Genomic DNA, 25,132 nt, shown 5'->3' on the forward strand with positions numbered 1-25,132 from the left:
TGATGTCAGACTGCAGCCAGAAGCCTGGCCCATGGCTCTGGGTTCTGTCTTTGTGGAGCTGACACACCAGACAATACAAGGAATTTAGGGGAGTTGGGTGTCCAATGACACACCTGTAAGGAAATGCCTGAACCTTAGGGGAACCCAGCAGTGGAGAATGAGTCATCTTGTGTTCCAGAACTTCAAAGAGAAAAGTATTTAATAACTTGTATGTTCTTAGTTATTATTAGTTATTGGCTCTAGCTTTGAACATTTAGCCCATGCAATAAACACACATTCACGTGCCACTTTATGTGAATTATGAGGATTGGGTTGTACTGTATAGGTGGTGATGAATGGTGACCTGATTAATGGCAGATAACATAGGCTTGTAGGCTAGATGCTGAGCTGGTTAGGGTGAGGTAATTTTGAGGGTGAGAATCTATCATTGATGTTCAGATGACTGATACATCCATGGGAACAGGTGTTCCACAGTAAGACACTAGATTAACTATTTCTCTCGTTCTCTCGTTAGTTTTTTTCTTGCTTTGAAATTAAAACAAAATAGTATAAATGCCCGTCCTTACAAAAGAGAATAACTGCTGGCACAAATTTGACAAGATTTCAGAGGCTCACGGACTTAATTATTATAATAATGTTTTATATCCATCAGTGTAATTTACTAGATTGATACGGAACCGGAAGTACAGAAATAAAATAAAAATAAAACGTTTTTCACAATGGTGTTTTTGAAAACAAGAATGACGAAAGACCATCATGGCTCCAAACATTCCCACGTGACCATGACGTCCTCCTTCGAAGTCACTGCTGAACACTAAACACCTCACTACTCGAAACCTGCTCTGAGAGAAAAAGCACACTGACCTTCATCCGCACATGAAATGTTACTGCGGGGAAATACCAACTTTTCTGTTGCTATTTTCACAGAGAGTGAATAGGCTTTTCCTGCCTGGGAATATAAACTTTTAAACTTTTAAGAACTTTTCTCTGTAGTTTCGTTTTGTAGGTTTTGGGAGTATCATGCCGGAGCGTATCAGCATTTCAGATTTTCTTCATCTGACAAACGAAGACTTGACATCAACGGGAGCATCCCCTTTTCAGTGTAAAATAAGCGACTGCCGGATTACGGTGTCTGCACTCGAGGAGGTAAGACAAGTTGTTTATATGTCTGTTGCCACACTCCGTGGCTGATGTGACTTCTCGCTTTCTCTCTGACAGGCTTTCTTGTAACACCGTGACTCATTCTCTTTTGGGGGCATTTAGCGGGTGTTTAGTTACAGACGTGTGTTGCTGAGTAGCAGACAGATGTGTGGGTCTCAAACTAGGTTTCCTACCTAACAGCTACCTCAACTACCTCTAAAATTTAGGCCATCCTACCCTACCCTCCCTCCCTCCCTCACTCTCTTTTTCCCAATCAGATTGATCACCCAACCCTCCTCCCTCCCTCTCTCCAGAGAGGGTTCAGAGACTAGTCCCTAGAGGTTAAGAGATTAGGAGAGTAGTAGACTAGGACGGTAGAAGAACAGGGTACCAGTGACCAGGAGACTAGGAGGTAGGAGACTAGGACACTAGAAAAGTAGTAGACTTGGAGGGTAGTAGTGTAGAGGACTAGAGACTGAGAGGGTATGAGATTAGGAGAGTTGGAGACCGAGAGGGAACTCTGATAAGGGTCCCTGTCCTCTAATCCAAATCAAATTCTCCCCATCTCTACTGTCATTCTCTGTCTCTCTTGTCTTCGTCGCTTTCTCTCTCTTCCTCTCCTCTCCCTTTTTCCGTTCTCTTTCTCTCATCTCTCCCTCTCATTTCTCTGTTTCTCACCCTCTCTAGTCACTAGAGATGGATCAGAGCAGCCTGCGCCGGATGAGGAAGATGGTGAAGGCCGTGCACACATCTGGACTCAGTAAGCTCACCCTCACCTCCATACACACATCTATAAGGTCACCCTCCTCACCTCTATACACAAATCTGGACTCTATAAGGTCACTCTCACCTCCATACATCTGGACTATATAAGGTCACCCTCACCTCCATACATCTGGACACTATAAGGTCACTCTCACCTCCATACATCTGGACTATATAAGGTCACTCTCACCTCCATACATCTGGACTATATAAGGTCACTCTCACCTCCATACATCTGGACTATATAAGGTCACTCTCACCTCCATACATCTGGACTATATAAGGTCACTCTCACCTCCATACACACATCTATAAGGTCACTCACCTCCATACATCTGGACTCTATAAGGTCACCCTCACCTCCATACATCTGGACTATATAAGGTCACTCTCACCTCCATATATCTGGACACTATAAGGTCACCCTCACCTCCATACATCTGGACTCTATAAGGTCACTCTCACCTCCATACATCTGGACACTATAAGGTCACTCTCACCTCCATACATCTGGACACTATAAGGTCACCCTCACCTCCATACACACATCTATAAGGTCACTCACCTCCATACATCTGGACTCTATAAGGTCACTCTCTCCTCCATACACACATCTGGGCCGGTAAACTCGCACTCGCACTCACTCTCACCTCCATACAACCATAATGACCTGGTGTATACTAGTGACCATGGCAACCACATTGACCTGCAGTGTAACAGTGACCACGGGAACCACAATAACTTCTGAAAGTGTGTTGAGCAGGTTTTTTGTAAGGGCCCTGGTGACCCACATGATCTCGGTTTGGTGGAGGAACCATGTCTACGGTGTGATAGCTGGTTAAGGGATAATGTTTGTTTGTTTTGATGGGGTGTGACCATTTTGACATATACTCTTACACAAGACCCACAGGTCTAACAACTAACTAGTCCGAATCCGACTGCTCTTGTTGACTGTGCATACACAGAGTTTAAACATTCTTTTGTATCTCGGCCTGTTTCACATTTCAGTCTCCATCCCCTCCCCCCCTTCTCTATCCCCTCCCCTTTCTCTTACTGGAAGTAAAAAAGAAGTTCCAGTACGAAAGGGGGGAGGGAGACAAAAGGGAGTGAGAGATGGAGCTGCCGGTCCGATTTGAGCTGGTCATTAGGACAGAGTGTGGGTTAGGGCTTGCTGCAGCTTGACATTCTAGCTGTGTGTGTTGGGGGGGGAGGGGGGGGGGGGGGGGGGTGGCTGAAGCTGGCTGTTGTGTTTGTTTACTAACGGCATGTGTGTCTGTAGCCCACATGGAGGCCAAGGAGCAGTACATCCAGGTTCTGGAGAACCTGGGTAACAGTCACCTGACCCAGGAGAACAACGAGGTCTCCACTGGCTTCCTCAACCTGGCGGTGTTCACCAGAGAGGTCACTGCCCTGCTCAAAAACCTGGTGAGGATGAGGGGGGAGGGGTCTGCACCCGAGAGGTCTGCCCGACTCTCTACCCCTCCATCCATCTCTCGAAACCCCTGGGAATCTCCCTAAACGATGTGAATCTCTATCTCTATCCATCCATCCATCCATCTCTCTCAACCATATGAATCTCTCTCCGTCCATGTTTAAACCCTGTGAATCGTTTTGTCTCTCTCTATCCCTCTCTCTAAACCCTGTGAGTCTCTTTAGGTCTCTATCCCTCTCTTTAAGCCCCGTGAGTCTCTTTGGGTCTCTCTATCCCTCTCTCTAAACCTTGTGAGTCTCTCTCGCAGGTCCAAAACCTGGACAACATCCTGACCTTTCCTCTGGAGAACATCCTGAAGAGTGACCTTCGAGACAGCAGGCAGGTGAGCAACAAACAGGAAGTTACAGTTAGGATGACCATTATCACTTTACCCTCAATCATTGAATCCCTCCAAAAGCAAGCTATCCTATTGAGATGATAAGAACCATGTCTGTTGGATGGGAGCCCTGTGTTGCTTTCAAAACTGGACCCCATAAACTGTGGATGAGAAATTGAATGTTATTATGGGCACTACAATGTTATCCTTTCTGCTCACCGTACGTTAGTCCGCGAGCTACTGTAATCGAGATATTGTTGCTATGTACTTAAGCAGTTGAGATATTGTTGTTGCACTGTGATTTGCTTACTTTGAAATGTGGCTCGTAAATGCAGACTGTTCCGTGACTCTCACCACAGAAACACTGTCGAACTATGTACTTTTGATCCTTAAGCTTCTACTGTACTTTCTTGATGCACAATTTTGTCACTTTGGACACGAGTGACATGAATGGTGAGTGGAAAGCTGAGTGTAGCGCGTAGTAGATAGTAGTAGGCGTCCGGCGTTCGGGTTTATACACTGCAGTATCGACTGATCTGGTGCAGAGCCTCGCTCAACTGAGACGCTCGTCTGTCTCTCCATCTTTCTTTCACTGTCGCTTTCCCAGGAGCTGAAGAAACACATGGAGAAGAGCTGGAAAGATTACGAGATGAAACTGTGAGTTGACTAAGAATTCTTATCAGGATCAGACGGTCCAACTGAGACGCTGGCCGTAGCGTGTTGACCACAGACCTAATCCTGTCCCCGAGCAGGCCGACGTGTAGCATGGGGGCCGGTCAACTCTCTGAACCGAGGAACGGGGCCAGTGGGCGGGCTGGAAGCGAGGAAGGGGGAATTCACCTTCTTCTATTTACTTTGCTTTAACTTCCTCCTATTTTGTCTCTCCCTCTGTTCCCCCTCTCGCTTTCTTTGCACAATGTCACCTCTTCTTTTTTTCGGACTCTGTCCTTCACCCTTCGCCCTTCCGCTCTTTGCCCCCTTCCGTTCCTACCCCTGGCTCCTTTTCTGTGTTCGCCAAGAAGTAAACTGGAGAAGGAAAGGAGAGAGAAAGGCCGGCAGCAGGGCCTCATCCGGATGGAGGGAGGAGACGGAGGAGAGGACAAAGAGAGAGAGAGGAGAGCCTTCCAACTGCAGATGTGCGAGGTGATATGTGGGGGTGGGATGTAGGACTGGAGATAACCTTAACCTGGTCTCTTGTTCAGTACCTGTTGTGATGTGTAACCTGGTCTCTTGTTCAGTACCTGTTGTGATGCGTAACCTGGTCTCTTGTGCAGTACCTGTTGTGATGCGTAACCTGGTCTCTTGTGCAGTACCTGTTGTGATGCGTAACCTGGTCTCTTGTGCAGTACCTGTTGTGATGCGTAACCTGGTCTCTTGTGCAGTACCTGTTGTGATGCGTAACCCGGTCTCTTGTGCAGTACCTGTTGTGATGTGTAACCTGGTCTCTTGTTCAGTACCTGTTGTTATGCGTAACCTGGTCTCTTGTGCAGTACCTGTTGTGATGCGTAACCTGGTCTCTTGTGCAGTACCTGTTGTGATGCGTAACCTGGTCTCTTGTTCAGTACCTGTTGTGATGCGTAACCTGGTCTCTTGTGCAGTACCTGTTGAAGAGCCAGGAGTTGAAGGTCCGTCAGGGTCCAGACCTCCTGCAAAGTCTTATAAAGTACTTTCAAGCTCAGTTGAAGTAAGTTTCCCATTTCATGTTTTCCTTGGCCAACGACTACTAAGATTTACTTCGAGCACTAGTAAGGACATTTTTGCAGTAAAAGACATTATGAAGGTAATAGGAAGAGAGTGTAAAGGTAGTATAGTTTGCAGTATGAAGGTATAATGAGGGTTGTGTGAAGGTAGTATGAAGGCAGGAAGATGTGCAGTATGTAGGCAGTAGAAGGGTAATGTGAAGGTAATATGAAGGGAGTATGTTGTGCATTATGGCAGTCGTATGAAAGGTTCATAGTGATCTCTGCTCCCAGAGAGAGCCTCTGGTTCCTTGTGGAAAAGCAGATGGCTTTAATTTATAAATGCCAGATGGGTTTACTTTCATTCTCAGACACCGAGAACAGCTTCCAATGCTCTCCACTGCTAATGCGTGTGGTATTCTGTGTTCTGGTGATGTCTGCTTAGGTTTGTTCTGAATAGATAAGATCACAGTTGTTAACCTTTCACTCCCTGACATGGGTAGAATGTTGTGTGTTTATTAGTGCTGTCAAACGATTAAAATATTTAATCGCGATTAATCGCATTAATGTCAGTTAACTCGCGATTAATCACAATTAATCGCACATTTGTATCTATTCTAAATGTCCCTGATTTCTTTTTGTCCCAATCTTTTTTCAAATTTTAATGCTCTTATCAACATAGAAAAGTGGTTCGGATTGCTTTGTGCAAATATTTTTTTTATTGAAAACAACATTGCAATCGCCTGGCTTTGACGAGGGGGCAGAGAATTCAGCTGTGTGCTTGGCCATCAAGTGGTATTTCAGACTGGACGTGCTGCGATGATAGCTCAGTTTACAACGACAAAACACACAGATCACTGGTCTTGTCAATAGAACCATTTGGCAACTTTTTAAACGCAAACTTTCCATTCAGAATCTTATTGGCATCCATTTCGGCATCTCGCGCTCGTCATCCACTCAAAACGTAACGTTAGCCTACTACCAGAGAATGTCTAGTATCCGTAAACGGGCTCTGCTACTACTCTTTAGCCAGCTCGCAAGCCAAACGAGTGTTTGGCGTGCCTGTTGTTTTGTTTCCGGTCTAGCTAGATCTGGTGTGGTGTTGTAGTTTTTCTAACGTCGGTAGTTGTTGCAACAGCATGTGAAAAAAACTACAAAGTTTGCTAGGCCAAAAAGAGCGTTAATCGCGCGATAAAATAATTGACGCCGTTAATTTGGGTTTGCGTTAATGCCGTTAATAACGCGTTAAACTGACAGCACTAGTGTTTATAAATGGTGTGTGTGCGTGTGTGTGTGTGTGTGTGTGTGCATGCAAGAGTGCTGTGAAAACCGAAGGGACTGCAGTGTTTGTGGTTTCTACAGTTTCTTCCAGGATGGACTTAAAGCTGCAGAGAACCTCACTCCCTTTGTGGAAAAGCTGTCTGCTTCTATCCACACGGTAAACAACTGTCTGTCTGTCTGTCTGTTAAGGTTAGCCTGCCTGCCTGCCTGTCTGTCTGTTAGGGTGAGCCTGCCTGTCTGTCTGTCTGTTAGGGTGAGCCTGCCTGTCTGTCTGTCTGTCTGTCAGGGTGAGCCTGCCTGTCTGTCTGTCTGTCTCTTTGAGTAAGGCCCTGTTGACACCTTGCATCAACATGCATCTTGCATGATCCAAGCACAAGTGGACAACTCAAAGTACAGTTGTGAATGCACCCAGAACGCGATGAGATCCGAGCGCTCAGACCACATTTTGAGGTGGTCCTGACTGCAAAGGGCCACGTTCTTTAAGCAGTGTGAACACGTCTGTCTGTCTGCCAACCTCCCTTGCTGCCTGTCTATCTGGGTTATTCTGTCTATCTGGGTTAAGGTGTGTGTGTGTGTGTGTGTGTAGTAGTATGTCAGATTTTTTGTCCCTCCCCCTCCCCCCTCCCCCCAGATGCCCAGTCTCTCTCTCCTCTCCGGATCTCTACCAGCTGAACACACAGCACGTTAATGGAGGCAGTTCCCTTTAAAGATGCTAATGTTCTAAACCTGAAAATGAATTAGTAATATCTAGGCCCCAGCAGACAAGAGTTTCAGAACTTTCTAGGCAGGTTTCACCACAACCAACGGCAGCCTGAGAAACAAGCCCCGACATGCCAACCCTCCCCTGACGAGAAACAGAGAGGGAGCATTGTGTAAAGAAACTGGTTTGGCTTGGTTATTGTTCTGTATGAGCTCATACTGTTTTAGTCATGTTGTTGTGTCTGACTGTCAGCTGTCAGGTTGTTGCCAACATGTGTACTGTCCTCTGTTGTGTGATCTACATTCATGCAATGGGCTGATTTGAAGCACTCACATCCTTCCATATTAGCGCCACATTAGAAAATCCCCCGCATGATGTTTGTTTTCCCAAGACACACGTACAACAGCACAAATGATTGATGGGTGAATCTTCAAGGATGGGTTAATAACATGGGCTTATTGTTTGTGTATTGTCTGTGTGTGTGTGTATTTTGTGTTTGTCTGTGTGTATTGTGTGTGTCTGTGTGCATGTGTGTGTGTGTGTGTGTGTGTGCCTAGGTGCGTCAGAACCAGGATCAGGAGGTGCGTAAGCTGTGTCAGCTCAGAGACTCTCTCAGACTGCTTCTGCAGGTGGAGGGCAAAGAGGTATGCAGCTCTGAGTCCTGTCCTCCATGTTATACAGCTGCAGCTCTGAGTCCTATCCTCGATGTTATACAGCTGTAGCTCTGAGTCCTATACTACATGTTATACAGCTGCAGCTGTGACTCTTATCCTCCATGTTATACAGCTGCAGCGCTGAGTCCTATACTACATGTTATACAGCTGCAGCTGTGACTCCTATCCTCCATGTTATACAGCTGCAGCTCTGAGTCCTATACTCCATGTTATACAGCTGCAGCTCTGAGTCCTGTCCTCCATGTTATACAGCTGCAGCTCTGAGTCCAATACTCCATGTTATACAGCTGCAGCTCTGAGTCCTGTCCTCCATGTTATAGAGCTGCAGCTCTGAGTCCAATACTCCATGTTATACAGCTGCAGCTCTGAGTCCTGTCCTCCATGTTATACAGCTGCAGCTCTGAGTCCTGTCCTCCATGTTATACAGCTGCAGCTCTGAGTCCTATACTCCATGTTATACAGCTGCAGCTCTGAGTCCTATACTCCACATATTAGCAGCTCTGCTTACACTTCACGTTGCACAGCTCAGGCCTGACAGTCCTCTGTTTTGTTCTGTAGGAGAACCTAAGCAGGCATAACTCTGGGAGTGGCTACAGCATCCACCAGCAGCAGGGAAACAAGAAGTACGGCACAGAGAAGTCTGGCTTCCTGCTCAAGAAGAGTGATGGGTGAGTGGCCAACCCACTCCAACATGGGGAGACTAGGAGGCTGCAGGGAGTGGACAGGGTTAGTATCCAATTTCCTAAGGTGGAGCTGAGGGGGAGGGGAGGGTTCACGCTGCCCTTGCCCCAGCTGGTCTGTATTATGTTGGGGTAAGGAGCCAGTCTGGGACCCCTGCTCTGGAGCTCTACTGAGTAGTTCCAGCCTTCCTCCGCCATTTCGAATTTAGTTACCCCTCCTTTTGCCACATGCACCCCTCCCCCTAACACCCTATTCTGGGGAGGGGTGTGTGTGTGTGTGTGCTCCACCAGAAGAGAAGTAGGGTCTCAGCCCGGTTGTTACTTTAGGACATAGAGAGGGTTGGGTCTAAACCCCTCCTCACTGCCAGCACGTCCTCCCAGCATTTGTCATTAGCTGGCACTGCAGTAGGGTTCCCTCAAAGCGCAGTCGCTAAACTCGGAAACTAGCAACTGCATTCAGAACGGATTTCGCTAGACACAAACCGGGCAGCAGGTTCTAAAATTGTATTCCTCACATTGCTATGAAAGGAGGGCAACATGGTGGGCTAAGACTCAAGGATAGGTTTCCTGTGATTGGGACTATCTCGTTGTTATGATCAGTGACCTATGCTCTTTTGTAAAGCTCTCTCTTGGAAGTCGCTTTGGATAAAAGCGTCTGCTAAATGAATACATGTAAATGTAAATAAGGAAGCCGTCAACAGAGGTAAAGGCGTGGGTTAGCTTAACATCCATCACCACATAGCTGCTACCGTTAACTAGCCACCCACATGACTAACAGGTTATGTAGCAGTAGCCAGCTTACTATGACTAACTGACAAGGTGAAATGACATCAAGAGGGTTGGGTTGTAAACTCAGACTGTGTCCTCTTGCCCTCCTCCCGCCCTCTTCTTCTGTGGTTACGTTTCTGCAGCATCAGGAAGGTGTGGCAGAGAAGGAAGTGCGGCGTGAAGTACGGCTGTCTGACCATCTCACACAGCACGGTGAGAAACTCCAACACCTACTGTAGAGTACAGCAGCACAGTGACACACCCCGACACCTACTGTAGAGTACAGTATCCCAACACTTACTGTAGAGTACAGTATCCCAACACTCACTGTAGAGTACAGTATCCCAACACCTACTGTAGAGTACAGTATCCCAACACCTACTGTAGAGTACAGTATCCCAACACTCACTGTAGAGTACAGTATCCCAACACCTACTGTAGAGTACAGTATCCCAACACCTACTGTAGAGTACAGTATCCCAACACCAACTGTAGAGTACAGTATCCCAACACCTACTGCAGAGTACAGCAACACAGTGACACAACCCAACAGGCGTTAGACTACATGCTGTGCTTGTCACTGGAGAAAAACTGTCATCTACTCTGTATGTCAAGTTCATTTTGAACTCGGTGGTCGTAACGATGGTTACGGCAGATGCAGATGAGGATTCCTCACCAGAGAACTCTTGGCCAGTGCGTGAAAGTTGTCAACGCTCTGCTGACTGAAGAGCTCCTAGTTCCAAACCTCCTCTGGATATAACATCAGCACAAGAACGGATGGCATGGCTTTCCATGACCGAGCAGCTGCACGCCAGCCTAACATCACCGAGCCTAACATCACCGAGCCTAACATCACCAAGCCCAACATCACCAAGCCCAACATCACCGAGCCCAACATCACCAAGCCTAACATCACCAAGCCCAACATCACCGAGCCCAACATCACCAAGCCCAACATCACCAAGCCTAACATCACTGAGCCTAACATCCCCAAGCCTAACATCACCGAGCCTAACATCACCGAGCCTAACATCACCGAGCCCAACATCACCGAGCCTAACATCACCGAGCCCAACATCACCGAGCCTAACATCACCAAGCCCAACATCACCGAGCCCAACATCACCGAGCCCAACATCACCGAGCCCAACATCACCGAGCCTAACATCACCGAGCCCAACATCACCGAGCCCAACATCACCGAGCCTAACATCACCGAGCCTAACATCACCGAGCCCAACATCACCGAGCCCAACATCACCGAGCCTAACATCACCGAGCCCAACATCACCGAGCCTAACATCACCAAGCCCAACATCACCAAGCCCAACATCACCGAGCCCAACATCACCAAGCCTAACATCACCAAGCCCAACATCACCGAGCCCAACATCACCAAGCCCAACATCACCAAGCCTAACATCACTGAGCCTAACATCCCCAAGCCTAACATCACCGAGCCTAACATCACCGAGCCTAACATCACCGAGCCCAACATCACCGAGCCTAACATCACCGAGCCCAACATCACCGAGCCTAACATCACCGAGCCCAACATCACCGAGCCCAACATCACCGAGCCCAACATCACCGAGCCCAACATCACCGAGCCTAACATCACCGAGCCCAACATCACCGAGCCCAACATCACCGAGCCCAACATCACCGAGCCTAACATCACCGAGCCCAACATCACCGAGCCCAACATCACCGAGCCTAACATCACCGAGCCCAACATCACCGAGCCTAACATCACCAAGCCCAACATCACCAAGCCCAACATCACCGAGCCCAACATCACCGAGCCCAACATCACCGAGCCCAACATCACCGAGCCCAACATCACCGAGCCCAACATCACCAAGCCTAACATCACCGAGCCTAACATCACCGAGCCTAACATCACCGAGCCCAACATCACCGAGCCCAACATCACTGAGCCCAACATCACTGGCCCAACATCACCGAGCCTAACATCACCGAGCCTAACATCACTGAGCCTAACATCACCGAGCCTAACATCACCATGGGATGGGATGGAGTGGTATAAAGCACACCGCTACAGTCCACTGGAGCTGTGGAAACTCCACTGTCCTGTGGAGTGAGGACTCACACTTCCCTATCTGGAAGTCTGATGGACAAGTCAGGGTTTGATGAATGGCTCACACATGCTCTTCTGGATAAATGGGGGAAAAAAGAAATGCCTGTGGATTTAGAATGGGATGGCATAAAAGCTCCTGCGGATGTAATTTGTAGGTGTCCCAATAACTTTGTCTATATTGGGTATACTTATAGTGTATACTTATAGTGTATACTTACAGTGTATTCTCAAATAATGGAGCTGTGTACTTGGTCCACTAGAGAATAACTCTGTGTTTGCCTTGTGTGATGAGGTATGTTTTATTGTGTGTGTGTGTTGTCAGATCAACCGACCACCAGCCAAGCTCAACCTCCTGACCTGTCAGGTGCGGCCCAATCCTGAGGAGAGGAGGACCTTTGACCTGGTGACACGTAGGTTGACCCCTGACCCCCAGTAGAAGAGCTACGACTCTGCCGCTGTGTGGCCTCTCTGGCAGGCTCCCCTCTTTAGAGGCAGTTCATATTCCGTGTGGAGTCATCAACTGTTGTTTATGTACATAGTCAGAGTGTCTGTGTGTGTCTGCGTGTCTGTGTGTCCTTCCAGATAATCGAACGTACCACTTCCAGGCAGAGGATGAGCAGGAATGTATGATGTAAGCACATCGCCACCACAGTAGAAGCCGTACTGGCAATGTTACACACACACTTGGATGCACGAGACAAGGGGGAGGGACCAGAGACATGGGGGAAAGAGACAAGGGGGAGGGACCAGAGACATGGGGGAGAGACCAGAGGGGAGAGACCTGAGACATGGGGAGAGACCTGAGACATGGGGAGAGACCTGAGACATGGGGAGAGACCTGAGACATGGGGAGAGACCTGAGACATGGGGAGAGACCTGAGACATGGGGAGAGACCTGAGACATGGGGGAGAGACCAGAGGGGAGAGACCTGAGACATGGGGAGAGACCTGAGACATGGGGGAGAGACATGGGGGAAGCGTGGGTGTCAGAGGTATTAATATATCAAGCACTGCAGTCAGTCGGTGAAGAAGTTAAAAAAGTTTACAAAGGTTGTCCGTTAGCATGTTGTGCTAGCTACCTATTTACACAGAAACAAGCGGAGCAGGTTCATGCAGGGGGACGCGAGACCTAGCGCGTCACAGCAATCTTCATCATGCGCACCCTCCTAATAGGGCGGGGTATGTAGCAGGGATTCCAGCTCCTGCATTGCTAGTGCTAGTCCTCCTGCCCGAGCCACTCTTCACAGTCATTGGTTAAAACAAAGGCATGCAGATGTTCCATGGCTCTTCCATCATTGGCTCACTTTCATAGACCTGGCGCACGTGTTTGTGTGAGTGCGTGTGTGCGCTCTCTGACCCCTCTAAGCTTGACCATATGATTAACATACTTTATGGCCTCTCCAGTAAGATAGTGGTCAGCCCAGGTCACCTTGTTTGCGTAAGCCTAGTGTTACTCAGAGTTCAGATTTAATAATAATTAGACTTTATTTATATAGCGCATTTCATATGCTCAATGTGCTTTACATAAAATCAATAAAAACAATAATACAAGTGATAAAAGTGTTACAAATAAATTACAACTATAACATTTAAATGTAACACAAAATGCCCGCCACAGTCTTTGCGGTGTCTGGAATGCATCTTAGACTCGAGCTGCCTTTGCAGTTTCCGAAACATATAACAACCCAGACTAGCCACAATCTATCTGCGGTCTCTCAAAGGATTTGGGGGTAGGCCTCTCTTTGCACACAAAGAATGCTGAACACAGTTTCATTCTTATACAGGATAAAAGGTTACATCTTAAACATTTCTGACAATGGGAGAGAGAGGCCTGTACAAATGGAGTCATGAAAACTATTGCAATAGAGTAGTACTAATGGTGAGGTCACAGGTATGCCAGTCACTGTATTACATACAGACAAGGCCCCCTATAGGATACAGGGAGGGTTATCAGTAAGGGTTAGAGTATTTTACAGATTAGTGCTGCTTCCGAAATGTTTTATTATAAAACTGTGTGCAAAGGAAAACATCCCCCTCCATTGCCATTGCATGCCATGCTCAGCTTACTGTCGTAACGAGTTGCTAACATTGTTGGTGCCTGAGACACCGTTATCAAGATCAGGAAAAAGGAAAAAGACCGAAGCAAAAAACCCAAACACATCAGACATAGAGGAGAGTGAGAGGGAGAGACTGAAAGAGTTTCCCCCGTTTGGCCTCTGGCACAGCTGGTTTTGGGTGGGACCTCTCTCTCTATCTCTCTCTCTCTCCTCCTCTCTGGAGAACCACAGGCTGGCCTGGCTGAGGAGGGGATTTCTCCTCGCTCATCCCTTGTTTTTCTCCACCCCTCTTTTTTCCTTGGCGAACCTTCTTTTCTGTCCTTACTCTCGCTCTCTTTGGGTGGCCTGAGGAGCAGCTGTTTGATGTGGGAAGTCTCTGAGGAGAGGGAGAGGGGGAGGGAGGAAGTTGGGAGGGAGACGGGGAAGTGGGACAGAGGGAATGATGGAGACGGTGAAGGAGGGAGAGTGGGAGGGAAACAGAGGAATGGAGAGAGGTAGGGAACTGGTGTAGGTGTCACCTGCCCATGACAGAGGCAGGTGACTGAGGCAGGTGACAGAGGCAGGCGACTGAGGCAGGCGACAGAGGCAGGGGACAGAGGCAGGGGACAGAGGCAGGGGACAGAGGCAGGGGACAGAGGCAGGCGAAAGAGGCAGGCGACAGAGGCAGGCGACAGAGGCAGGCGACAGAGGCAGGCGACAGAGGCAGGCGACAGAGGCATGCGACAGAGGCATGCGACAGAGGCATGCGACAGAGGCAGGGGACTGAGGCAGGCGACAGAGGCAGGCGACCTCAGCGACAGAGGATTACTCTGTCAGCTGTCTAACTCTGATACAAAAGTATGAACACAGTTTTGACTTATTACATGAATACTATTGGCTGTATATTCATCCTTTCTGTATGCATGTACGTGTGTGCACGTGGATTTGTGTACCTGTGGTGTGTGTGTGTACCTGTGGTGTGTGTACCTGTGGTGTGTGTGTGTGTGTGGGCTAGCTGGGTGTCCGTGCTGCAGAATAGTAAGGAGGAGGCTCTGAGCGCAGCGCTGGGAGGAGAGCAGGGCCAGGACAGCCTCCAGGAGCTGTCACGCTCTGTCATCACTCAGCTGCCAAGCCTGCCCGGCAACCAGGCCTGCGCCGACTGTGGAGCCCCTGGTGAGCCGACAACCATCCCTGACATAGACATGAACTACCATCCCTGATCCTGACCCAGTAACATGAACTACCATCCCTGATCCTGACACATAGACATGAACTACCATCCCTGATCCTGACACATAGACATGAACTACCATCCCTGATCCTGACACATACACATGAACTACCATCCCTGATCCTGACACATAGACATGAACTACCATCCCTGATCCTGACAAATAGACATGAACTACCATCCCTGATCCTGACACATAGACATGAACTACCATCCCTGATCCTGACACATAGACATGAACTACCATCCTGATCCTGACACATAGACATGAACTACCATCCCTGATCCTGACACATAGACATGAACTACCATCCCTGATCCTGACACATAGACATGAACTACCATCCTGATCCTGACACATAGACATGAACTACCATCCCTGATCCTGACACATAGACATGAACTACCATCCCTGATCCTGACACATAGACATGAACTACCATCCCTGATCCTGACACATAGACATGAACTACCATCCCTGATCCTGACACATAGACATGAACTACCATCCCTGATCCTGACACATAGACATGAACGACCATCCCTGATCCTGACACATAGACATGAACTACCATCCCTGATCCTGACACATAGACATGAACGACCATCCCTGATCCTGACACATAGACATGAACTACCATCCCTGATCCTGACACATAGACATGAACTACCATCCCTGATCCTGACACATAGTCATGAACTACCATCCCTGATCCTGACACATAGACATGAACTACCATCCCTGATCCTGACACATAGACATGAACTACCATCCCTGATCCTGACCCAGTAACATGAACTACCATCCCTGATCCTGACACATAGACATGAACTACCATCCCTGATCCTGACACATAGACATGAACTACCATCCCTGATCCTGACACATAGACATGAACTACCATCCCTGATCCTGACACATAGACATGAACGACCATCCCTGATCCTGACACATAGACATGAACGACCATCCCTGATCCTGACACATAGACATGAACGACCATCCCTGATCCTGACACATAGACATGAACTACCATCCCTGATCCTGACACATAGACATGAACTACCATCCCTGATCCTGACCCAGTAACATGAACTACCATCCCTGATCCTGACACATAGACATGAACTACCATCCCTGATCCTGACCCAGTAACATGAACTACCATCCCTGATCCTGACACATAGACATGAACTACCATCCCTGATCCTGACCCAGTAACATGAACTACCATCCCTGATCCTGACACATAGACATGAACTACCATCCCTGATCCTGACACATAGACATGAACTACCATCCCTGATCCTAACACATTAACATGAACTACCATCCCTGATCCTAACACATTAACATGAACTACCATCCCTGATCCTAACACATTAACATAAACTACCATCCCTGATCTCAACACAGGAACATAAACTACCATCCCTGATCCTGACCCAGTAACATGAACTACCATCCCTGATCCTAACACATTAGCATAACTACCATCCCTGATCCTGACACATTAACATGAACTACCATCCCTTATCCTGACACATTAACATGAACTACCATCCCTGATCCTATTACAATAGCTACCCACTGTGACCATGGTAACCATTAACACTACCTACCCTAACCTTAGTAACCATTAACACTACCTACCCTTACCCCGGGGAGCCTGGGAACCATTCACACTACCTACCGTCCCCTTAGTAACCATTAACACTACCTACTCTTACCCCGGGGAGCCTGGGAACCATTCACACTACCTACCGTAACCTTAGTAACCATTAACACAACCTACTCTTACCCCGGGGAGCCTGGGAACCATTCACACTACCTACCGTAACCCTGGTAACCTTTCACTCTTCCTACCATAATTCCAACACTGGGGAATACTCATGTTATAGGGAGAAGGTCAAGCATTGGTAATGTAGTGGAACAGCATGGATGCATCATACCTAGGACACTGGTGCTGGTAGTAGTGGGACATGGTACCTGCTGTCATAGCTGGTGTTTCTGTTCTCAGGGCCCACCTGGCTGTCCACCAACCTGGGCATCCTCACCTGCATCGAGTGCTCGGGGATCCACAGAGAGCTGGGGGTGCACTACTCCAGGATCCAGTCTCTCAGCCTGGACCTGCTCTGCACCGCAGAACTACTGGTAAGACCTACCAGAAATGTAGTAGGTGACACAAATGCCAGTGACATTCCACGATTCTGGATATCCAATGGTAAAAAAACGAATGCAAAACAATAAATTCTGTGTACTTTTACATACGTGTTGAATTGAATCCCCAGTGCCTACAACACCGCACCATCATGCTCTCACAATTGTAGCATTGACTTGGTACCAAAGCATCGGTGTTTGTGTCATCCCTAACACTCACACATGCACACACATGGATGTACACACAGACGGACGTGAAATGTATTCACATATGCATACCAACAAATGTGCAACACATATGCACACTGGCAACAAGTAATTTTACTGTCTGTCTCTCTCTCTCCTTCTCTCTCTCTCTCTCTCCTTCCCTCTCTCTCTCTCTCTCTCTCTCTCTCTCTCTCTCTCTCTCTCTCTCTCTCTCTCTCTCTCTCTCTCCTTCCCTCTCTCTTTTTCTTTCCTTCCCTCTCCCCCTCCCTGTCTCAGCTTGCAGTCAGTATAGGCAACACTAGGTTTAATGACATCATGGAGGCAGGCCTTCCCAACGACTCCATCAAACCACTCCCCCAAAGTGACATGTGAGTTCAGGATCATGCTCTGATTGGTGTGCAGCTCCTCATGTCGCATCACAGCCCGAGTGAATATGGTGTCTCCGTGGTACCCAGGCAAGCCAGAAAGGAGTACATAGTGGCCAAGTATGTGGAGCGGCGCTACGTCCTGTGCAGACAGGAAGTGGAACCCAACTGTGTGTATGATGCCATCAGGAGACGTGACCTCACATCCCTTCTGCAGCTGTACGCTGAGGGGGAGGACCTGGCCAAGCCACTCCCGACGCATGAGGAGCAGGTGTGTCACGCACGCTTATGCACGTTCACACGTACATACATGCACACGCATACGAACGAATGTACACCAGTTTCAGAGGGAGACAGTATTGTGTGTGTTTCAGAGGGAGACAGTATTGTATGTGTTTCAGAGGGAGACAGTATTGTGTGTGTGTTTCAGAGGGAGACAGTATGGTGTGTGTGTTTCAGAGGGAGACAGTATTGTGTGTGTGTTTCAGAGGGAGACAGTATGGTGTGTGTGTTTCAGAGGGAGACAGTATTGTGTGTGTTTCAGAGGGAGACAGTATTGTGTATGTGTGTGTTTCAGAGGGAGACAGTATTGTGTGTGTGTTTCAGAGGGAGACAGTATTGTGTGTGTTTCAGAGGGAGACAGTATTGTGTGTGTTTTCAGAGGGAGAAAGTATTGTGTGTGTGTTTCAGAGGGAGACAGTATTGTGTGTGTGTGTGTTTCAGAGGGAGACAGCGCTCCACCTAGCAGTGCAACAGGAGGACGGTAGCGCTCTGGCACTAGTGGACTTCCTTATCCAGAACAGGTGACACCTTCGTAGTACGCCAGACATCCCAACCTGCAGAGACTCATTTCCGGGAGGTGGCTCCCCGTCGTAGTACACTACTCTCCTAATATACTACTTTCTTAGTAAACTAATAGACTCCTAGTACACTACAGAACTAATATACTACTAAACCTATCCCAGAATACTACTGTTGTAGCTATTATGTATGGTCAGAGAATGTCTCTAATAAGGGCAGAACTTCCACTCTCGGGAAAACTTCAGGCTTCTGAACTGGTTGCAGTTCCACTCTGGTTCCTTATGAGGGCGCTCACGGGCGAGTGCAGTATGAATGGAGGTCTATGAGCTTGACCTCTCAACTTTTCTCAGGATATGATTTTTTGTCTCGAAATTTGAATGTTCCATTCGAAAGGGGAGGTGGCTTTTTTGTCCTAAAAAGCCTTTTAAAAGGTCAATGATGTCATACACATCGTACGGCCAGTGATACTGTAAGTAAAGCCCACATTCCTCAGTCCTGTCTCCTCCACAATGTCCCTCCCTTGTCCCTGCAGCCCTGTATCTCTCATGCTTTTCATGTGCGGAAATGTCAATAAAACACCCCCCATTGCAGTGTTCAACATCTGATAAAGAGAAATAAATGTTGTCGAGGATCAAGCGATATGGTGTAGACTTCCATCTGTGCAAGGTCATTATCCACATAATAGGGTAACTCCTAAGAAACCCATTCAGTCTGTAGAGGGGACGTAGTGAACGTAGTTTAAATATTAACAAAACCATTTGTTTGCAGTAAGGGAAGAGTCCTCCCTCCCAACACGTATCATGGTGATCTGTGGTAGGCAGCCCGTGTAACTTGGCTGAGTTGGACATTAGCCAACTTGGCAGTTAGCCAACCTTCCCTCCCATGTGAACCCCGTAAATTCAGATAGAACCCCGTGTGTTCAGATTTAACACAGGATCACATACGTTATCTTTTTTGAGAAATTAGAAAAAGGACAACCGTTTCCCACTATTTAAACAACTGATCATTGCATATCTGCGAGGCATTTTCTTCTTTTTCTCATTTGTATTGATATTTATCACTATTGGGCGGGACATTGGCTGTTAGTTTTTTTTTAAGGTGGCAATACTGTACCATGCATCCTGTATTCCTGAACACAAGAATAACACAACAAGTAGGCTACTCAAATTCAATTTATTTACCATGTACATTTCACAGTACATACCAAACGATGGGCAAAAAAAAGTTTGCTGCGGACAAAAAAAGAACTCGGATAAAAAAGTCCACCTTAAGATTCTCAAAGAATGCCCGTAGACGGGCTCTGACATTCTGGTTCTGCTTGGGATGCCATCAAGAGGGATCTCTGGTTGTAGTCAGTCCTTCACTAACCAATCAGCATTCATTAGCAGAATGCTAGAGCGTTATGGGCAACAACGACTCACCCTGTAAGAAATCGAAAGGACATAAGTACTCGTTCATTCAACTTTTGACAAATTTAGCTGTCTCGCTCCATAGACCCCCATTCATTTTGCACTCGCCCACGATCACCCCCTAGTGGATCTAGGCTTGGCAGCGACCACATTCGGTACAATGGAGCTTAATAGGGAGGGAACAGGCTCTCTGTAGACGGGCTCTGGTATGGTTCATGTGTTGTTTTTGTTTAGTGATATTCTTTTCATTCTCAACACTGGGTGTTGTCTGAGTGGGGGAGAGCCTCACAGGGGAGCTCAGTCCCGGTGACCTGGTCTCCTGGTGACCTGGTCTCCTGGTAACCTGGTCTCCTGGTGACCTGGTCTCCTGGTAACCTGGTCTCCTGGTGACCTGGTAACCTGGTCTCCTGGTGACCTGGTCTCCCGGTGACCTGGTCTCCTGGTAACCTGGTCTCCTGGTGACCTGGTCTCCTGGTGACCTGGTCTCCTGGTAACCTGGTCTCCTGGTGACCTGGTCTCCTGGTAACACTGCTCCTTTGTCTGCCACAGCGGCTGTCTTGAGAAGAGGACGGGCGACGGGAGCACAGCTTTACACTACAGCGCACTGCACAACAAGCCCGAGTCTCTCAAACTACTGCTCAAAGGAAAGGCTGTACTACACACCGGTATGCCGCACAGCGCGACCCGCACACATTATCCTTCCCGCCTGGACACGCAGACACGCACACACATCCTGCACACTTGGAGAAGCACACACTCGGGTCACAGATGTTGTCACGGCTGGGGTTTGTAGATGAGTCAGTGGTAGTTAATCAGGGCTGTAACTGCTGTGGCGCTGTAGTGAACTCTGCGGGGGAGACAGCGTTGGACATTGCAAGGAGACTGCAGCACTCCCAGTGTGTAGAGCTGGTAAGAGCAACTTCATCCCAAACTTGAGTCAGCGTCAGAATCCTCATCTTCTCTAGGATCTATCCCTAGACAACGTGTGTGTGTGCTTTGTGCTGTAGCTGGAGCTGGCTCAGAGTGGCAAGTTTAACTCTCAGATCCATGTGGAGTTTGTATGGGAGACCCCCCAGGACCTGTATGACAGCGAGGATGACCTGGATGAGAGGGTAAACATCGTAACCACAATACAACCTGTCTAGACCACAATACAACCTGTCTAGACCACAATACAACCTGTCTAGACCGCAATACAACCTGTCATAACCACAATACAACCTGTCATAACCACAATACAACCTGTCTAGACCACAATACAACCTGTCATAACCACAATACAACCTGTCATGACCACAATACAACCTGTCATGACTACAATACAACCTGTCATAACCACAATACAACCTGTCATGACCACAATACAACCTGTCATAACCACAATACAACCTGTCATAACCACAATACAACCTGTCATGACCACAATACAACCTGTCATAACCACAATACAACCTGTCATAACCACAATACAACCTGTCCTGACCACAATACAACCTGTCATAACAACAGCACAATCTGTTATAATCACAATACAACCTGTCATGACCACATAACCGCAACAAAAACTATCATAACCACCATGCAACCTGTCATAATCTCAACAACCACAGAACCCCAAGAACCTATTCGAAGCACAACGACCTGTCAGAACCCCAAAACCACCTGTCAGAACCATGTCTTTGGACACCACTCATACCAACAATTCTCTCCCTGTCTGCAGGTCAGCCCCTTACCCAGAAGCCTTTGCTCACCTTTCCACGAGGGTGGGGCTGCCTTGCACTGCTCTTCTAGCAAGAGCTCTGAGAGTTCCCTGTCCTCCACGCCCCCAACCCACAGCCCCGGGCCTCCCCCACTGCCAGCCAAAGGCCTCCAGAGGGGTGAGCAGAGCATTTGTACTCCTAAATGTTGGGGGGGGGGGGGGGTGAAACAATGTCTTTTATTGAAGTGAGGGTGTATTATGGAGTTCTTTTAAGGTTCAGGTTAGCGGTGATTATCAGTGATTTCTTGTTAGAATTGTTAAGCTCTTCTGGCTGATACTCGTCCCCTCATCCCTTCTCCAGGACGCTCTGATCCTCAAATAGGGCCCCCCCCTCAGAGGTGCAGCTCCGCCCCTGCTGCGCAGAGCTGCCCCCCTTCCCAGCTCCGTCACAGCCCTCCCTGCCCAGGCCCAGAGGGGGGGCGGCCCCACAGTTCTTCCCAAGGACAAACAGGCCTATTGAGGGCCCATAGACGGCCTGTTTTCTGGGATGGTCAGTCTGGGTCTGGGTCTGAGTCTGGCTCTGGTTCCGCGGCTGCTCCCCATTCTAACTTGACAGCCACCTCTCCCCAGAACCACATGGGACCAGTCAGGTAATTGAGTGTACTGGTTCTTAAGTGGTTAAGTGGTTGAGTGTACTGGTTCTAACCTCTCAACTTTAACCATATTGTGCTACATTGTGACATGTCATGTTAGTTCAAAGTGTTTGTTAATGCTTTGTAACTAAATTAAGTCTAAATTAAGTCTAAATTAAGTCTTAATTAAGTCTTTAGCACACCCATGTTGTCCTATGTACGGATGTGTAGGGCAGAAATGCAGGACATTTATTGTTTATTATTATTAATGTAGTAAGTCTTTTTTTTTGGGGGGGGGGACCTTTTTCTGTACTATATACAGCATGTGAGCTTAATGTTCTATGTTTATCAAATGTATACCCCTGTAGTTCAGATAAGACCACGTCGTATCGGCGGATCAGCAGTGGAGGCCAGGGTGTGTGTGGGGTGACATCACCTAGCGCTGTGTGTAGCAGCCAGGAAGAACTGTACTGCAACCTGGTGGCTGGTGGCTCCTCCCCTGTCCTTCACCCCAGCTCTTCACCAATCACTGTGCCAGCTCCACGACCTCGAAGGAATGCCATGGTAACATGACATCCCTTTCTCATCATTGTCAATTACCATATCACTGACTTATCAAATTGTCCGATTGTAACTGTGCCTATGCTTTTCGTGTTTGCAAAATATGAACTTAATAATAATGGTTTGCTACAGTCCAAACAAGAAATAACAAATTAGTAACTGAAGAGGATAAACTGAGGAATCCCAGGTCCGTTTCAAGTAATGAATCCAAGAGTCAGTAGAGGTCTAGAACTTCAGAAGCGGTCAGGACAGCTCAGCATTGTACCTACTTTTATTATCTATCTTACACAAGCTGGTTTTGCTTGAAAGCTTAAAGCTAAAGCTTAAAAGTAAATAGTAATAACAGCAAGCTCTGTTTTTATAAAAAGCTAACTTCTACGTGAAAGTTGTGTTCACACGGGACCGCTAATAGACAGGTCAAGTGTTATTCGTGAGCACTATACGGGGTGTGTGTGTGTGTGTGTCGCAGGTGTCTCAGAGCAGGCCCAGACAGAAACGAGTACGGGCGCTCGTGGACTGCAGGGCCGTCAACTCTGGCCAGCTGGCCTTCTTCAAAGACCAAGTCATCGTGGTGACGGCCACCGAGGATCCCCATTGGTGGGTGAGTTGAGAATGTTCATTTAAACTCTTCAAGTCAAACTTAACGCTAACTGGTGGAATCAACCTTTTCTCTAGTTCCCCTATAAAGTAATGCTATACTCTGCCCATGTTTGTCACTGCCTTAGCTGGGAGCTGGGAAGCAAATGCTTTGCTGTACTCGCGCTGTTGTTTAGGCTATTTAGGTTGTGATGACTTTGCTAGTGATTGACGTCCTTTGACTGTTCTAGTTGACCGTTCATTTGTGTTCAGTGTGCTGCTTTAGTTGAATCTAGTCTGTTTGTGCACCCTTATTTCTATGAAGGTTGGACACATAGAAGGAGACCTTTCCAGGACTGGCTCCTTCCCAGTTAACTATGTGCATAAGCTAGGAGACTGACCACATATGGACCTGGGTGGCTGGGAACTGGACCTGGGTGGCTACGAGACTGATCACACATGGACCTGGGTGGCTACGAGACTGACCACACATGGACCTGGGTGGCCAAGAGACTGACCATATATGGACCTAACCCACACCGTAACCTTAATCCAGCCCCCCCCCTCCCCCCTTCAGTTCTCATACCGAGTGGCTTTTACAGTGTTATACATTAATTTGCTAATAAACCTTCCATATTTATAGTATGTGATTATACAGTATATTACAAGCTATAACTCAATATTTTGTAGTAATTTCATACTGTAGATTTGGGTTGGTGGTTGGTTGTGTTTATTGGAGGACGAGGGCTTTCAGCTATCTAGCTATAGCTGTGTGGGTTTATATTTCAGATGGGTGATTGATAAACAAGCAAACCTACTTTTGTTGTTTTTGCAAACCAGCCTAACATATAGTTTAAACATAAAATTCATACATTTAACCCAATCCCATCTCCAGCACCTCCGCACCGCCATTAGTGATGCGACCTCAACACAGTTGAATGAATGAAAACCTTTATTGCCCCGAGGGGAATTTGTGCTGCACCAAGAGCTTGAAAACATATACATTCAACACTGCAGACAGGACAGTACAGTGGACATAGCATCATTATTAAAAAGCACAGTGAGACAATACATGCAAGAATAAAATAATACAAAATACAACTGAAGGAAATAACTTAAGAAATAACTTAAGAATGTCAGCAGGTCCAGTACACTGTAAAGTGCATAATGCCAAAAAGGATTGGATAAAAGGATAAAAAAGTGTTAAAAACATTATCTGATTTAATTGAGCAGCTGAATACTTCTTGGGACAAAATATGTGATGCCTCTCTTAGATCGTTGCATTAAACTGGGTAACTTATAAATATATGTACTGTATATATGTATATAATTTGGTCAAAACTACACAGTAAAATATACTTAATAGAGAGCCACAACACATACTCACTCGGTAAAGGAAAAAATAGCTGCCCAGACAACATTTATCTATCACCCCCCAGTCAAATCAGTCTAGAACTGGGCTGATAGGAACCCTAATCCACACAGGCTCCGGACTGTTCTAGAAGATTTCTTGAGACCCTGTCCTGACAACCATTATCTGAGGGGTTCAGCTTAGGTTCTAAAGGGGGACACAAATTGCACTTGTCATTGCTTTAAATAGGTACTGTTTATTGCATCAACCACTTGTTACTCTGTGTTTTGAGTGCATACATTGTCTACTTTTTTATGTACTTGGAATACAGTACTTGGGAGTCTTTTATTGTTCCTGTTAAGGACTTGTGATTGGAGGAGAATCAACTTCAGAATTGTAAAGAACTGGCTACTGTTGGCCCATTATACCACCTTCAGCAACACCACCAACAGGTTGACATCAAACAGCCTTGTAGCCTACTTTAATTCACATCCAGTACAATACATA

At 47.3% G+C, this 25,132-nt stretch overlaps 1 protein-coding gene across 7 annotated transcripts; it reads left to right on the top strand.

Moving 5' to 3' along the window:
* The first annotated feature begins 814 nt into the window (after nt 1-814).
* Nucleotides 815-23,919, top strand: asap3 (ArfGAP with SH3 domain, ankyrin repeat and PH domain 3). Of its 7 annotated transcripts, none has more exons than XM_084674061.1 (26): nt 815-1,146; nt 1,828-1,900; nt 3,185-3,330; nt 3,645-3,719; nt 4,321-4,370; nt 4,733-4,856; nt 5,312-5,397; nt 6,755-6,830; nt 7,931-8,017; nt 8,606-8,715; nt 9,639-9,708; nt 11,919-12,006; nt 12,179-12,227; nt 14,648-14,805; nt 16,885-17,018; nt 17,508-17,599; nt 17,687-17,867; nt 18,320-18,399; nt 20,356-20,471; nt 20,648-20,715; nt 20,814-20,918; nt 21,527-21,683; nt 21,867-22,155; nt 22,506-22,701; nt 23,168-23,295; nt 23,600-23,919. In XM_084674061.1, exons 1-26 carry the CDS (start codon nt 1,021-1,023, stop codon nt 23,610-23,612), a joined length of 2,877 nt encoding a protein of 958 aa, XP_084530187.1. In that variant the 5' UTR covers nt 815-1,020; the 3' UTR covers nt 23,613-23,919. The 7 variants fall into 7 exon arrangements, with proteins under 7 accessions (XP_084530187.1, XP_084530160.1, XP_084530176.1 ...); XM_084674034.1 differs by having other exon boundaries at nt 817-1,146; nt 23,168-23,299; XM_084674050.1 differs by having other exon boundaries at nt 817-1,146; nt 7,940-8,017; nt 23,168-23,299.
* The last annotated feature ends 1,213 nt before the right edge of the window (nt 23,920-25,132 follow it).

The sequence above is a fragment of the Hypomesus nipponensis genome, chromosome 3 (assembly GCF_054491055.1).
Source record: "Hypomesus nipponensis isolate SF chromosome 3, ASM5449105v1, whole genome shotgun sequence".
Taxonomy (NCBI): domain Eukaryota; kingdom Metazoa; phylum Chordata; class Actinopteri; order Osmeriformes; family Osmeridae; genus Hypomesus; species Hypomesus nipponensis.